This window comes from Tigriopus californicus, chromosome 2, assembly GCF_007210705.1.
Source record: "Tigriopus californicus strain San Diego chromosome 2, Tcal_SD_v2.1, whole genome shotgun sequence".
NCBI lineage: Eukaryota > Metazoa > Arthropoda > Copepoda > Harpacticoida > Harpacticidae > Tigriopus > Tigriopus californicus.
The window spans coordinates 7,319,957-7,335,789 of NC_081441.1; the positions used below are offsets into that span (position 1 = coordinate 7,319,957).

General features: G+C 46.5%; 2 protein-coding genes across 2 annotated transcripts; one reads left to right on the forward strand and one right to left on the reverse strand.

The window, feature by feature from the left end:
* The first annotated feature begins 422 nt into the window (after positions 1-422).
* Positions 423-4,027, forward strand: LOC131893114 (elongation of very long chain fatty acids protein AAEL008004-like). Its single transcript, XM_059243058.1, has 6 exons — positions 423-1,025; positions 2,407-2,665; positions 2,749-2,829; positions 2,903-2,959; positions 3,084-3,491; positions 3,724-4,027. The coding sequence occupies exons 2-6, from the start codon at positions 2,408-2,410 to the stop codon at positions 3,772-3,774; spliced, it is 855 nt and encodes a 284-aa protein (XP_059099041.1). The 5' UTR covers positions 423-1,025; position 2,407; the 3' UTR covers positions 3,775-4,027.
* LOC131893082 (multiple PDZ domain protein-like) lies at positions 4,024-11,346 on the reverse strand. Its single transcript, XM_059243018.1, has 2 exons — positions 10,941-11,346; positions 4,024-10,861 (listed from the first exon to the last, which is right to left on the reverse strand). The coding sequence occupies exons 1-2, from the start codon at positions 11,142-11,144 to the stop codon at positions 4,295-4,297; spliced, it is 6,771 nt and encodes a 2,256-aa protein (XP_059099001.1). The 5' UTR covers positions 11,145-11,346; the 3' UTR covers positions 4,024-4,294.
* Between the last annotated feature and the right edge of the window lie 4,487 nt (positions 11,347-15,833).

Here is a 15,833-nt window from a genome sequence, read left to right on the forward strand (position 1 = left end):
TCGATTTCCCTGTAGGACATACATATCCTATCCCATGAACTGAGCGAACTGAGCGAGCCCACAGCTAGAATCAATCCCTGGTTTCCTGGGCTATGTTCCTCGTGGCATGGAAAGATCTCGCGAGATATTGGATGGCATGATACTAATACCTGGACCTGTCGTTGAAATGCCAGATAGAATGAATAAGAAATAGTCGCAGTAAAGCCGAATAGGCCTGATAGAGGGCAGAAAAGAGGAAGGCGGTCAGACCTGTCCTCTTTTAAAGCGTAATTTTTGGACGCTACAGAAGGGACACACACCTCGAGTTCTTACAAAGACTTGGCATCCCAAGGTGATCCTGCTTTCAAGTCTCGAGCCCCAGGTCTGTCTCAATAGTGCCACCCCCTGTCCAATGCCCAATGCCCTCCTCATGGCTTCACCCACGAGGTCTATCCACCACTGGTGTGCGAATGTCACATCAAACGAGTTCTCATCGGCCCATCAAGCAGGTCTTCTGGGATAGACGTACGCGTACGAATCACAATGGGTACTTCTGGAATTGAGCAGTGTCTCCCTCGAATTCGCTACTCCGCGCTCGATTTGAACAGCATACCCGACGCCGTCCAAGTTCCAATGTGTCCCTCGATTTATCCATGCATACAGCAAGTGCTAACAACAACATGTGCTCAAGAGTTCTCACTTCAACGTTTACGACCTAGCTGAATTGAATCGCTGCCTGACCAACCGACTGACTGACTGACTGACCGAACACCAAGTAACGTAGCCAAGTAACGTAGAAATTGTTGGTGGATGTTGGTGGTGGGGGCTCTTCTCTCGATTATTCAGCCTCCTGTAACCTCTGGATCTCGGATTGTGGCAGCCAGTCAGTGTGGACTGGGCCAGCTTGGAGTTCGTCGACCGGACTCTCCGACCATTTGAGCTATCCTCGAACACGCCTCCCCTTTGAGCCAGCTACACCACCACCACCACCACCACCCATCTCCCCCTTTTCGTGTCCTCACTCCCTTTGATCACATCACAAGCAGGTAAGAAGGCTCGCCTCCCTCTTCTTTTATCCTCCTCAAGTCGGGGAGAGAAGGGTTCATTCAGGTAGTTCACGTGAAGAGGGATCATGAATATAGTGGACCCGTGTGCCGTTCCACCCCACGTAAATGCTTTATAATTGGACTCAATTCCTTGACATGCACAATTGATAAAGTATAGTCCAGCTACGGTAGATCATTTGTAAAGAGGGATAGAGAGTGAAGCTCTACTTGAACGGACCATTAGGGCGATCCACGTATGGTCGTGGAGGATACACAAATGAAATGAATGTGGATGTGCAGTCTAGTTATTTAAATGCGTTAGATAAGTCCGAAGTGCATCCAGTGAATTCCGTTCATGATCACACTTGCCTGGCCCAAGCTAGCCAACCTAACTGACCATTTCACAAATTAGGTTAAAGACAATAGCTCTTTTGAATCTGGCTAAACCTTAATTAAACGTCCCTGATTAAAATTTAGATCATTTGCATGTACTTCTTACAATTCAGCCTTTCTTCAAGCCCTCGATCATTTGTATTTTTATCTGATTTTTTGAAATAACGAAGCATATTTGGCAATAAATAGTCAGGAGGTCTCTAACCTCATCCATTTGACCATGACCAGACCTAAAGACGTCCTCGATTGCCAAAATAGTTGTCGCCCAGGTCTGTTTTACTAAAGCTTTACCGGGATGGTGGGTTGGACTTTGAAGTATCTTGATGCTTGCAGTATGATCTGAAGATCGAAATCGAATAAAACGTGGGAGGTTAAAGCCCTCGGACCAACATATCATTTTTTTTGTTAGATGCTGATGAATGCTGCCAAGTAGCTCTTATAAACAATTGCATAATCAAGTTTCTAGCTCCGCACTTATTGCTTTTGGCCTTGTTGAGATGGACAAACGGGCATGTACTGTACAAATAATATCACATTATTACTAGTTGCCAAACGATCGGGGCTCTGCTTTAATTGAGAGACCTTTCTATGCATGAATAATCACAATAACGTACATGAACAAAGCCTGCGATCGAATGATTAATTCCAAGATTCATCTTATTTGCCAAAGGACGACTAAAGCTTGGGCGCTGACATCAAATTTGAGCTAGTCCAAAGAAAGATTAGTTCGTACCACTTCGACCTCTCGCTTTGAACTCAATATCTGATTAGTCATTGCGGTTTGGGAGTGTGGAAGCAAGACGAAATAAATCTAGTTCCGTCCGCACACACGAATTGGCGGTTCTTATCTCGTTGACTCTGTGTGAATAATCCAGCCTCCATCCCTCCTTCTCCTCCGCTTTATCGTTCCCAGGTCACCAAAATAGTCTGTTTCGATTCAATCTCGAGTCTTCCTCATTGAACGGCATTGATTGTTTTCGACTTGCAGCATGGACTTTCTCGTGGATAAGTACCACCACTACGCTGCTTTATATGACCAAGTTTGGGAGTTGCGGGACCGCCGCATGGATGGATGGCCCATGATGAGTAGTCCTTTGCCGACCATCTTTTTGTGTCTTTCCTATGTGTACATAGTGAAAGTGTGGGGCCCCAATTACATGAAGGACCGAAAACCAATGGAATTGCGGGGATTCCTCATCGTCTACAACCTATTGCAGGTCATTCTCAGCACGTACATCTTCGTGGGCGTAAGTGTTCCACATCGAAAACCAAAATACACCATAACCATATGTTTCAGTGGTAATAAGTCCATATGTTCCCATCAACTTAGCTCATCATGGCGGGTTGGGGTGGTCAATATAGTTTCCGTTGTCAACCTGTGGATTACTCCAACGATCCTCAGGCTCTCGCGGTGAGATATCACTTCCTTGCGGGTTTAAGACTGCCCGAGCGTTCCACGAACGCACTAATTCTTCGTATTGCAGATGATCTGGTGTTGTTGGTTGTATTACATGAGCAAATTCACCGAGTTCTTTGACACGGTAAGCACTCGCAAGATAATTTGAGCGGATGTTGAGTTGATTAATGTTGTTATTGTCTTGCTTGGTCTATCGATTTCAATTTTGGAGGTTCTTCTCTTATAGTCAGTCTTCTTCTTATCCTTAGTTCTGCTTCGTGGCCCGGAAGAAGTTCAATCAGGTATCGCTCCTTCATGTGGTTCATCACGGAATCATGCCGCTCTCGGTTTGGCCTGGTGCCCGCTTTGTCCCTGGTGGACACGCTTCGTTCTTTGGTCTCCTGAACACATTCGTGCATATTTTCATGTACTTTTACTACTTCGTGGCTGCTCTCGGACCAGAATACAAGAAGTACATCTGGTGGAAACAGCACATGACCACACTTCAGATGGTCCAATTTGTGGGTATCATGGTCCATGGGTTCCAATTGGTTCTCTATGATGATTGCAAGTTCCCATGGCAATTCTCGTACTATATTGGCGCTCACGCCATTATGTTCTTCATTCTCTTCTCCCAATTCTACGTCCAAGCCTATCTCATGCCTAACAAATCCAAGGTAAGGGAAGAAAGAAGAGACAAAAGAAATTGACCACCCTCAATTCCTCATTGAGTGATGTTCTTCTTGTTAGTGCTTTTATCTTTGTCGATACAACCAACAGAGTGGTGTTGGTTTTGGTTTCCAATGTCGTATGTGTCTGCTATTGACAGGCTCTTCATGCTCTAGCGTGTATGACTCTTAATTGAAAGGTACACAACTAACTAACTCATTCTCTTTTTTTCTCGATTAGGCTGCCTCAAAATCCTCAAGAAATGGAAAGTCGAAAGCCCACAAGGAATAATAGGAAAGGTCCAACTGAACCAATTCATCCCTCAACACTCAAGATGGTAAAAAATATGTCTGAAGTTATTTCCTCAACGACAAAGACGACCAACCACATTTTGTGTCCTCTCTCGGATTCAGACAACAATGATTTGAGGATTTCGAAACTAATACGCTAGCTTTACATTCAAGCAGATGGAGAGCGAGTTTTACAGTTGAAGAAACCATTTGATATGAACTTGTGGTGAAATAAATATTTGACTGTAAATGTATTCTACTCTCGTTTATTTGTTTGTTTCTCATGGTTCATCATATCTATGCTATACACGTAAGCAATAAAAGATTTGGATTTTACACGGAGTCCACCCCTCCTCTCTGAAAGAGGCGGTTTGTGTGAAGGACATATACGATCATGATTCTGTATATAGATCAGTTATAGGTCTTATTTGGCAAATTCATTTTGAATATAATTCATTACGATTCATTATTCACACGACGCATTCTAGATCAGAGTCAACCCGAACGTAATACATATCTTCTTAGGACAAAATCTTAAACGTCACGGTGCCTTCGCAGTTCTTCAAGATGTTGACAGCATCCAAATGAGTGAGGCCCTCTAAAGCTTTCCCGTTCACGGACAAGATTTGATCCCCGCGTTTCAAACCCCCGTGATCGGCGGCAGCTCCCGTCTCGAAAACAGTTTTCACATAGATGGGCATGTCTCCGTGGGGACTACCGAAGCCACCGACGATGGAAAATCCCAACCCCTTTTCGCCACGCTTCAACTCCACCGATTTGACAGTCCCTCCTGTTGTGCCTGGGACATTGCTGGGAATACTGCTATCTCTCGAATGGGCCACGTCGTGATGTTTGCGGTTGCCTACCCGGAGTCTTCGGACGCGCATCTGAATCTTCCCCATGGACATTTTGAGAATGGGAGCTGCGTCTTCTTGGAAGCTGTTGGTGAGGTCGTTCCCATTAACGGAGATGATCTGATCGCCATGAACCAAACGTCCATTCGATTCGGCGGCACCGCCCTTGACCACATCGGAAATAAACACTCCCGGACCAGATTTCTTCCCCACGATGGACAGACCCAATCCTCGATCTTTCTTTTTGATCAACTCCACGTCTAGAATCTCGTACACTTCGTCATCCTCTCGGTGGACAACTAGCCGTACTCGGTTTGGGGTTTGTCGAAGGGTGTGAAGAGCATGGGTATGGGGCACATTCCTTAAATCCTCATTCATGACTTCAAGAATCTGATCGCCTGGTCGAAGCCTACCATCCTTAAAGGCCGCTCCTTTCTCATAAACTTCGTGGATGAACACCGCTCCAATCAGCGTGTCGAATCCACCCACAATGGACAGGCCCAGACCCATGGGTTTGCCGTTTTCGTCTTTCTCCTTACAAATCTCAATCACGGTGTCTTTTCCGGGAATAATCTCACAAGTGGCGGGGTTGGTCGTCTCATCTCCGGGTTTCCTTCGGGGAGATGCCACTGGCTTCCGAGTTTTGGATTTATTGCCGTCAAGGGCCGCAGTAGCATTGGAGGGGGCGACCGATGAAGCTTTTAGATTGGCAGTTGAAGTGCTCGTCACTGTGCTAACGGTGGGTAGAGAGACCGTGGTTGATTGATTGGGAGTGGGAGAGGGGACATGGTTAGGCGAAGCTGCCGCTGGCTTGGGAGCGATTGGAGGTTTGGGTGGAAGTTTGGGCTTATCCGGACTTTCTGGTTTCGTTGACTCGTTGACCGGCACAGAACTTTGAATTGGTGTGGGAGTCTTTTCTGGCCCTTTAGGCTGGCTCATCGGATTGGCAACGATCATTTTGATCAAGCCTTCCGAGTTCTTTAGAATCTTGGCAGCCGAGTCGTAATTGACCCCTACAAAATCTTCTCCGTTAACAGAGAGTATCATGTCACCTCTTTGCAATCCGGCCTCGTCGGCACAAGATCCGGGTTGGAGATCAGAGACGAACACACCAGAGCCGGCCTCCGCATGCTTGCCTTCAATGATCATAATCCCAAGCCCTTGTTCTCCTTTCAGAATATTCACTTCACGGAGTCCTTTGTATTTCCCCGTGTATCGCTCAATGGGATTCTCTTTGTACGGATGCGGTGGGAATTGATTCAGGGGTTTTACAGCCAAATTTTCAACGCCCATACCAACTCTCCGAAGCACAAAAGTGACGTCTGATTCGGGCAGGTGTTTGATGAATGATGAGACGTTCAAATGATGACGATCATATATCACGGTGCCGTTTACTTCGAGAATCAGATCCCCCACTTGCATTCTTCCATCTCGGAAAGCGTTACCCTGTGGGTTCAACCCGCATATAAAGACCGACATTTTGGATCGGTCTTTGTTGCCAGCCAAACTAATGCCCAAACCATGAGTGCCTTTGTTGAGAGACACATACACAAGCTCACCTTTTGCATTCTTGTACTTCTTTTGGATCTTCTTCAACGTGTATCCAAAATCATCCTCTTCTTCCGGATCGTTGGCACTCTTAGAAATATAGGCAGCAGATGATTTGTCGATGATGATTCCATTGGGCAAAGTGTGCTGCCCCGAGAATTGCGCAACATCCTTGCCAACGTTCTCATCTTCGGTGGAACTCTCACCAGATCCAAGGGACGATGAAGAGGATGAGGTGGAGCCGGATGATGCAGAAGAGAGATCACCTGGAATTTCGGTGGCACTATCTTCGGATCCTTGGAGAACGGGGTCATTGGCAAATTCGGGCGGAACACTATCTATCAAAGGGGGTGGAGGGGGAGGAAGCGAGGTGGCTACAGAATCCGACATATCTGAATGGGTTGGCGATTCTGCTTGGGTTGAGGAGGCAGTGGTATTCGTTACACCCAACAGAGATTGAACGACGAATTCTACTATTTCACCAGACTGACGAATAACATCAACAGCTTGATCATGGGTGGCATTGGCAACATCGCGCCCGTCAACGGCCAAGATGCGGTCACCCGTGAAAAGTTCTTGTGAGAGGCCTGCAGGACTTCCTTCCAAGACATTTTTAATGAAGATCCCAGTCACCACCGGAATATTTTGAGAGGGGCTCGTCGAGTTCCTATCAACATTCGATGGAGGTTGTTCCACTTTTCCACCCACGATGGAGATTCCAAGGCCTTGATTTGGAACCCGTTGGATCCGCACCCGCCGCTCGGGACCCCAATTTTGTGAGCTGAATGCATTGGACGCCGTTGTTGACGTGAGGGTGGTGCTCTGGTCCTTCTCCTCTTCCTCTTCTTCTTGAGCCTCGCCTCCACTAATTCCACCGCTTGAAATGGACCCACCTCCTCCACCACCACCACCTCCTCCTCCTCTTCCTCCTCCACCACCACCGGAGGCTCCGGAAATGAAGTCTTTTGTGCTAACAATTTTGGCGGGAGAGGAAGTGGCCGAGCTACTAGATGACGTCGAGACCGAGCCAGAGGCTTTGGATGGTCTTGGAGGAACCACAGGGAACTGGCTTGGATCTCTCCCGGTGCCAAGTGGAGGGTCAGTAGAGCTCTCATCGAGGGTGACAGATTGAATGGTGAGTGTTCTTTCCGGGCTCTGGACTCCTCCATACACAGAAGCGATGTCAGAGGCCTCTGGTGAAACTAGCGGAGCATTGACTTGGGCATTGTTCGTGGAGACAGTGGGATAGCTCTCGTGTTGAGTCTGGCGTTGAAACGGCGGAGGAGGAGGGGGCGAAGGAGGAGGGGGTAGCGGGGGTTCCACACTGCTTCTGATCGAGATAACAGTGGTTCCATTGGCTTTCTCTGAGACTGCTGCTGTCGCGTGACGCTCCACCGAGTTCGACATTCTTTGCCGCTCTTCTACATTTCCTCTTCGCAGGCCTCGAGCGTCTTGTTCGTCTATGTCTGTGTCGTCCTCGGGTTCTGGGATGGCAGCGGCCTCGCTCTCTGCATTCTCGGCTCTCTCCTCTGCGATGCGTGTTATTGCACTTGCACGATACACTGCAGCATCTCCTGCGGGAATGTAGGTCATATGGATCTTTTCATTTAAGCCAATCATATGTGTGCGGCGAAGAATGTCCAGCGCTTGGGAATGGCTGGCCTTTCTCATTACTTCCCCGTTGACGGCTACCAAGTTATCACCTGGATGAATCCGACCATCCCGAGCAAGAGTGCCTCCTGGGGTCACTGCTCTTACTACCAAACCATTAATGCCTTCATCTTCAATGTCGACTTGGATGCCCAAAGTGTCGCTGTCTTTCCGGACCACAATAGTTCGCTCCAAAGCCGTGGGCAGGGGAGGCACAATATCTTGATCGGTCTCCTCTCGACTGACGAAGCGCGCGGAAATGAGGTCTCGACTACTCGCTCCTAACAATCTTTCGGTTGATGGAACTCGGCTGAAGTCCTCAGTTGGAGGTGGGCTCGTGGGCAATGGGGGAGGGATGGTTTCTTCGTCATCGGGGGGTAGATCGGGCAAATTCATGGGACTCATCCGTTCAGTATTGACCTCACTCGAACCCGAATGGAGCTCAGTATTATCAAAGGGCGTTGACGAGGATGCCGTATTGGTGGATTCGTCTTCTTCTTCTTCCATTTGTGATAAGGTCTCCGGTAAGGGCAAAGGCTTGGTCACACCAATGCGCACCATTCCGCGCGGAGCTCCCTTTAAAGCTTGAACGGCTTCATCGAGACTGGCATGCTCAAGATTGACGTCATTCACGTACATGAGTCGATCTCCAGGGATGAGCTGGCCATCTTGCTGGGCCACTCCTCCTGGAACCAAACTTCTGATCACGATCACGGTCTCATCTTTGTTCATTGGGTCTTGATAATCCAAAATAGAAAACCCAAGCCCGCGGTCACTCTTAAGCAATTCAATTTCAAGGAGTTGCTCTGACCACATGGCTAAACTGGTCAAAGGCTCGAGGGAGCGTGATTTCAGTTTTGATTGGTGGGGTTGCTGGGAAGACTCGGTTACAGTTCCGGCGCTGGAAATGGATACATCAGACTTAGCCTTGACCATTCGCTCCGAGTTGGCTATGATTTCACTACGAAAAGTCCCACCTAAAGGGAAGTCGTGTTTCGTTCCGACGGAAGCACTCTGGCTGTAGCTGCGAGCGCACACTAATTTGACCTCCATTGGTAGGTCCTTGAGGATGGCCACCACATCGGTGTGATAGATTCCCAACAGCTTCCGCCCATTCACCTCGAGCAATTCATCCCCGCTCTGAAGGATCCCACTCATCCCCACTGGGCCATTGGGCAGTACCGATCGAATGTAATGATGAGGATTTTTCTCTTCTCCGTCCACTTTCTCAACGGTGCCTTCTAAACTGATACCGAGGCCTCCGTTCGGTTTTTGCTTGTGGATGATGGCACTTAAAATGCGATGACCGGGTCCAAGTTGCTGTTGCCAATACTCGGTGGTGTCGGCGGGGTTTGAAATCAATTCTTGCAGAGGAGAAGTCTCTGGGGACAGTTGTTGATTGAAAGAATTAGTCGAATGGGAATCGTCACTCCCGACAGGAGTGTTAGCTTGGCCAATAACAGGCACCACATGGGTGGTGGAAGCAGGAGGCGAAAAGGCCGCCTGGGAGGATGCATTTGGGGTCGTGACCTCACTTCCAGTTTGACTATTAGCAATGGCTTGCTGGAGTTGCTCAAACTTAAGGCCGTGGACATAACGAACGAGCTTGAGGCGCACCGTTTGGCCCGTGCTCCTAAGCATCTCAACTGCCTGCTGGTTGTTGAAGCCTTGAATCGATTTGCCATCCACTTCGATGATTTGATCATTAACCGCCACTTCGCCTGATTTGAAAGCCGCGCTCCCTTCATTGACCGATTTGACAAATATTCCCGACAACTCTTCCCTTTCACAAGTGTAGCCGGCAATCGTGATGCCCAAGCCTTGGGCATCCTTGACCAATTCGACTTGAAACGTATCCATTTCCGGTATCTCGGATATCATTGAACCTGCGGCTGTTTGGTGTACTTTGGAAGGGCGACCCGAGCCCATCAAGAGATCTTCTTGAATCGGACTTGTATTTTGGTCGACAGATATCGAAGTTGCGCCGGATTTGTGCTGTTGAATATTCAAAACCCGATCAGACTCGGTTGAAAGGACCATGTCAGAAGGGATACGGGTCAGATCTGGCGGGATGGGTGCCACCGCATTGAAGCTGTTATTGGCTACGACGGCAATCTGCAAATGAGTCTCTAATTCCGCCTTTTTGGTGAGCATGGAGGATGGTAAGATGGGTATGTGAGGCTTCACCTGACTCCCATCAGAAGGGTCAACTTCTCGAGCCACAACCAGTCGAACATTATTGCCAGATCGTCGTAGCACATTCGCCACTTGTTCAATACCCACACCTTGTAGCCATTGGTCGTTAATCTGGAGGATATAGTCTCCAGCATGGAGACGCCCATCTTCATCGGCCACACCGTCCCTCACCACCGTCTTCACCACTACGCCGGCTGATTGTTGACCGGGCATGACGCCAAAACCGAACCCAGCACCTTTATTAGTCAGCTCGATCACTTCCACTTGGCACCAATCCGTGTTGAGAACACGAGAAGCTTCTGGCGGGTCTCTGGCCGTCGTTTCTGGTCCCGGGTCAGTGCCACGAGCCACCACCAGATGAACCCGTCCTCGGGCTTTCTGCATGATATTAATCGCTTGATGATGACTGATATTCGAATCCAGAGGCTGGCCGTCGATGGCCAAAATCTGGTCGCCTTCGAGCAATTGGCCGTCTTGCGCGGCTATTCCCCCGGGTTGGATTTCTTGCACATAGATTCCCAATTCGCCCTTGTGCTCGCTTTTCAGGCCCACCACCGAGAAGCCTAAACTGTGGCCTTCGAGCTTACTTAACTCAATGTACTTAAGCTCCCGTCCTTCGGCCGAGTCAGACATGATGGATTGAAATCGTGGGTCCAATCCGGGTGCAGGGGTGCGGGCAGGGACGATGGCGGGTGGCGACGTGAAATGAGCGGACGGGCGACTGGATGAGTCACGCCGCGGCGGGCAGAGGTCATCCCCGCCATCGGGCAAATTCAGGATCAGATCTCCGTTGACGTCAATGTCAAAATCCGATGGCAAAATCGAGGGATGGAGCTGAACCTGAAAGGCGAGTAGGTCTCACTCATATTGGTAATTGGACGATCTGGGACGATCTCCCGTGGGACTGGATGGAACATACCTGTCTTTTGAGCTCGCCTAAGGAATCTTGAATGTTGAGAATGGCCTGGAACACGGGACTTTCAAGCACCGAGATCAAGGTGCTCAAGTCTTGACTGAGGATGGCCTGATCGAGCCCGGGTCCCCCGGAGGAGCCCAAATCGGCCTTGGCCTCCTTCAGGAGTTGAAGAGCTGCTCGAGTGTCGTGTGTGATCGGCATCTTCATCCCACAACCCCACGGTTAGATGTCAATCCTATCAATAGCCACCCCACAATAATAATGAATTCGACTCAAGGGCGGACGACGGACTTGGGTCGGTAGCCAACTGTCCACGGTCCGTGCGTGATCCTTGGGTCAGCTACAAATGCCAAGGCAACCAACACTCACTGCCCCTTGAAAGGTTCTGTTCAATTCTCGGATCAATTCTCCGTTCAACTAGGTTCAACCCTCGTTCAGCTCTGTGCCAGCCCAGCTAAGCGGCGAGCCGACAGGTCCATGGGTGCAGTCCGTCCATTTCATAGGGCTTACCTAGCCCATAATGAGCCAAGGCAAGCTCCAATAGGCTCTCCCATTTCCAAGCCAGTAACCCCATTTCGGGCACTCGGCCCGGATCGTCTTGAGCGGAAAGGTGGTCTCAGCCTCTCACCCAAGATAAAAGCGCAGACCGTGCCAGCATAATCCCTGCCCTCCAAGCACACGCTCAGACTAGGCTAAACCATGGCTAAATTCATGTGGGCCCGCTGGAACAAGGTAAGAGCGGTTAGTGTCCCCTGCCGTCCAATGATGAAAAATCTGGCCAGGTGGACAGAACCGCCACAAAGAGAGAGGAGAGAGAGCGAACGAAGGAAGGATCAAGAGGGGAGCGAGGGAAAGCCCGGGGAGGAAAGTCAGCCACCTGAGCGAATCTTCGGGCTTTGGCGAGCTGTCCCGACCTATACGAGATGCTGCATGTTCCGGAGGGGGAGAAATGATTCACAATGGGGCGGGGAAATCAGCGACGGAGGAAGGGCCCAAGAGCATCGGGCGACGGGAGAAAAATCTTCCAAGGCTTGGTGAACCAATACCATTCACTTAATTCAGAGAGGTTATCGGGACCAAGAGATTAGCTTCCGAGAATTGTCAGAAAAGAACCAAGATTCCTTGAAGTTGACAGAGGGTCTAGTGTGTTATCGGCAGGGCTTGAACCGTTGCCGAAAAAAAGTAACGCGTTACCGTTATCGTTACCGTTACCCGTTCACGGTTCGGAAATTCGAGACTGCCCTTCAAGAAGAAATGTTGCTAAAATTTGAAACCCCCATCAAATTGATGATAGTCCTTAGTTTCTAAAACACTATAGAACGAGTTACTGGGCTGTTGGAATTGGTTAGGCTTTTACGTTTTAATTTTATAGCCAGCATTTGAATTTGCCATCTAAATTTGCATGACCGAGTCGAACTGTCTACCAGAGATGTAGAAATGTCTACGATTAGATTGATATCAAGCAAACGCTTCAGCAACGGAAATTTGTGACAAGACCGCCTGAAGTACATGTGTTTGAAGTCTGACTTGAAGATTTGTCTAGACGTAGCTCATGGTTTGTGAAAACGACTCTTATATGCCTCTTAACAAGGTCAGCCACAATTCAGCTGTCCATTGTCCTGCAAGTTATCATATGTATTCATTGATATTCATGTAATTTTGACCATAACCACAGAAAACCATAACTAGAATGCTTAAGCTCGACAGGAGCTGTACCGCATGAGCATATTTTCAGGTCAGCTGACGCTGGTGGAAAAGGGACAAAGATATTTGGTGAAATCTTGCTTCAGGCAAGTTGAAATATTCTCATGAAACGCTTGTTATTCCTCTTTAATCTTAATTTCTGGTGAATCTTACAAATATGCACGTAGAAAAAGCGGTAGAACGAAAAAACATGCTTTTTGGGCATAACACATGTAACATGTTCAAAAGATTCGGACATTAGCAGAGCAAATCACATATTCTATTAATTGCCCTTGTTTAGCAACGCATCTCGAAAGTGTAGCAAAATGTATCCGACATTGCAACGCAATGACGAGGCATTCGTAATTTTGTTTCAATCTCCCAACAATGTGCTTGAATGTGGGCAACATGATCGCACCTTTAAGTAATCAAGGTAATTCCGACATCTCTGGAGGTCTGCCTGAACCTAGGCTTGTTCCCATAGAAAACCAAATAACTAGAATGCTCAAGCTCCACAGGAGTTGTACTGGATGAGCATGATTTCAGGTCAGCTGACGCTGGGTGGCAAGTGACCATCACACTTTGTGAAATCTCCCTTTAGACAAGTTTAATCATTCCCATGAATCGTTTGTTACTCTTGTTTTCTTTTAATTTCTTGTGATTCTTACAAGTATGCATGTAGAAAGAGCAAGTTGAAATATTCTCATGAAACGCTTGTTATTCCTCTTTAATCTTAATTTCTGGTGAATCTTACAAATATGCACATAGAAAAAGCGGTAGAACGAAAAAAACATGCTTTTTGGAGCATAACACACGTAACATGTTCAAAAGATTGGGACATTAGCAGAGCAAATCACATATTCTATTAATTGCCCTTGTTTAGCAATGCATCTTGAACGTGTTGCAAGATGTATCCAAAATTGCAACGCAATGATGAGTCATTTGGAATTTTGTTTCAATCTCCCAACAATTTGCTTCAATGTGGGCAACGTAATTACACCTTTAGGTAATCAAGATAATTCCGACACCTCTTGAGGTCAGCCTGAACCCAGGCTTGTTCCTTGGGTTTCAGTTAAGTGTTTCCACCACATGGATGAAAATTGCAATTGGAGCCCCATCATAGCCCCTTCAACATTTTGGTGTTAGAATTGTGGTTGGACAGCTTTCTCTAACCCGTTTTTTGAAGGGTGCTAGAGGAGAGCAATTGCTTGGCAAGGGGTTGTATTAGGAGTTTCAGCTCAGAATTTGCACGCACCGTCAACAATTCAGATTTGTACCATAGTTGCCCTAGGAATTTTGACTACGAATGGAACTTTTTGACACCCAGCGACAGCTGAAACGAAAACATGTGATCGCAGCGCCCTAGATCTATCTATTTATGGAGTTATCTATGCTTGCTTCTTGCGTTTCAGTTAAGTGTTTCCACCACATGGATGAAACCTTTAAGTTGAGCCCCATTTTAACCCCTTCAAAATTTCGTTCTTAAAAATTTGGTTGGGCAACTTACTTTTTTTATGAAGCGTGCTAGACGAGAGTAATTGCTTGACAAGGAGTTGTATTAGGGGTTTCTACTCGGAATTTGGACGAGCCGTCAACGATTCAAATTTGTACCATAGTTGTCTTAAGTTGCTTGACTACGAATGAAACATTTTGCCCACCAGCGACAGCTGAGACAAAAACAAGCGATTGCGGCGCCTTTGATAGATCTATATATGAAATTATCTATGACCATAACAAACACTCTAACCATTACTTTGGGAAGATGATAGATGTATTGATAGGTGCAACTTGGTGGCGGGTTATTGCTCACTGAGCTCAAGTTTTTGCCCGTGCTCATTCCTGATTCCCTTAAGAAAGTCTGTGATTAATAAAATAATGGAGTGCATTCCAATTTGGTGCTGAAACATGTTGGTCATTATTGCCAGAGTTTTTTATCGAACAAACAAAGCATTACTTTGGTTTATCGTTGATTTCATGAAACATACAATGAATGGCAAAAGTATCAATAAGTTTGAACACAAACAAATTATGCCACCAACAAAATAACTTATAGGTGTGTTTCAAAGTTTGGATACAATTTTGTGTGTTTTGTGTGGAGACCGCATCTCTTCAATGTAGTTTAGGCTCCTAGTTTGAGAGCTTGAGTTGGTGCTGTGCATGTGTTGGTTCCAGTTTTAATTTTGAAAACAATTTGTTAGAAGTTTCAACTGTTATTCCCAACTTTTTTTTCAACTGTTATTCCCAACTTTTTTTTCAACTTTTTTTTTGCTTTGAGAGACTGGACAGAAACATTGGAATACTGGTTCATTTTAGATGCACTTTTTTCTTGGCGATGTTTGAGAAACACATTTACGCATTGCCGCAACCACAAAAGATCTTTCTTTTCAGATATCAACCAAGGCTCTAAATTCGTCATTCAACGGCTCCTTAAAAGGTCCGCTTGAGCGCCACATTCACATTCATTCACCACCTGTAATGGCGGACAGAACAACTTCACTAAGATGCTCTCAAACGAAAACTGATTTGAGGCACTTTGTCTCAAGTTTTCTGAGCAATTTGTTCAAATAAGGAGTCAAAATTCACTCCTGCTCTTGACTACTCCTGATAATGGCACATGTTTTAGAAACTAAGGACTATCATCAATTTGATGGGTGTTTCTTAGCATCATTTCTTTTGAAGGGCGGTCTCAAATTTCCGAACCGTGCCATAAATATGACGTGAAACAAATGTCTCTTGCGTTTATTTATTTGATACCAACAGTGGCAAGTAAGTCATTGCATTTGAGAGGGTATTTAAAATAATTTGCTATTTAGTTACATGGGATTTAGTGGTCCAAATTTCATCGTTTTTTTGCCTCAAAATGCCTTGGTTAAATGTTAATTTAATTTCCCAAAGACTTCATATCAATTTCCATTATGACAAAAAATATAGATTCTATTTCTTGCATAACTTCAAATTGACTTAAAAACCTTATGGAACCATGTCTAAAACCCTCAAAAAGCTGATTTTTGAAAGTTTATTTTAGGACCGTCCAAAGGACATGTAGTTGAGCAGTCACTTGAATTCTTAACACAATACATTCAATAAACAAATTATAGATTTTGTCGTCTCTAGTTGAAACCGATTAAAAATAGCTTATTTTGGTGGAATTTTCATATTTACATCATACTGGTTTTGTATTTCACATACGGTATTTACAGGAAATACACTATT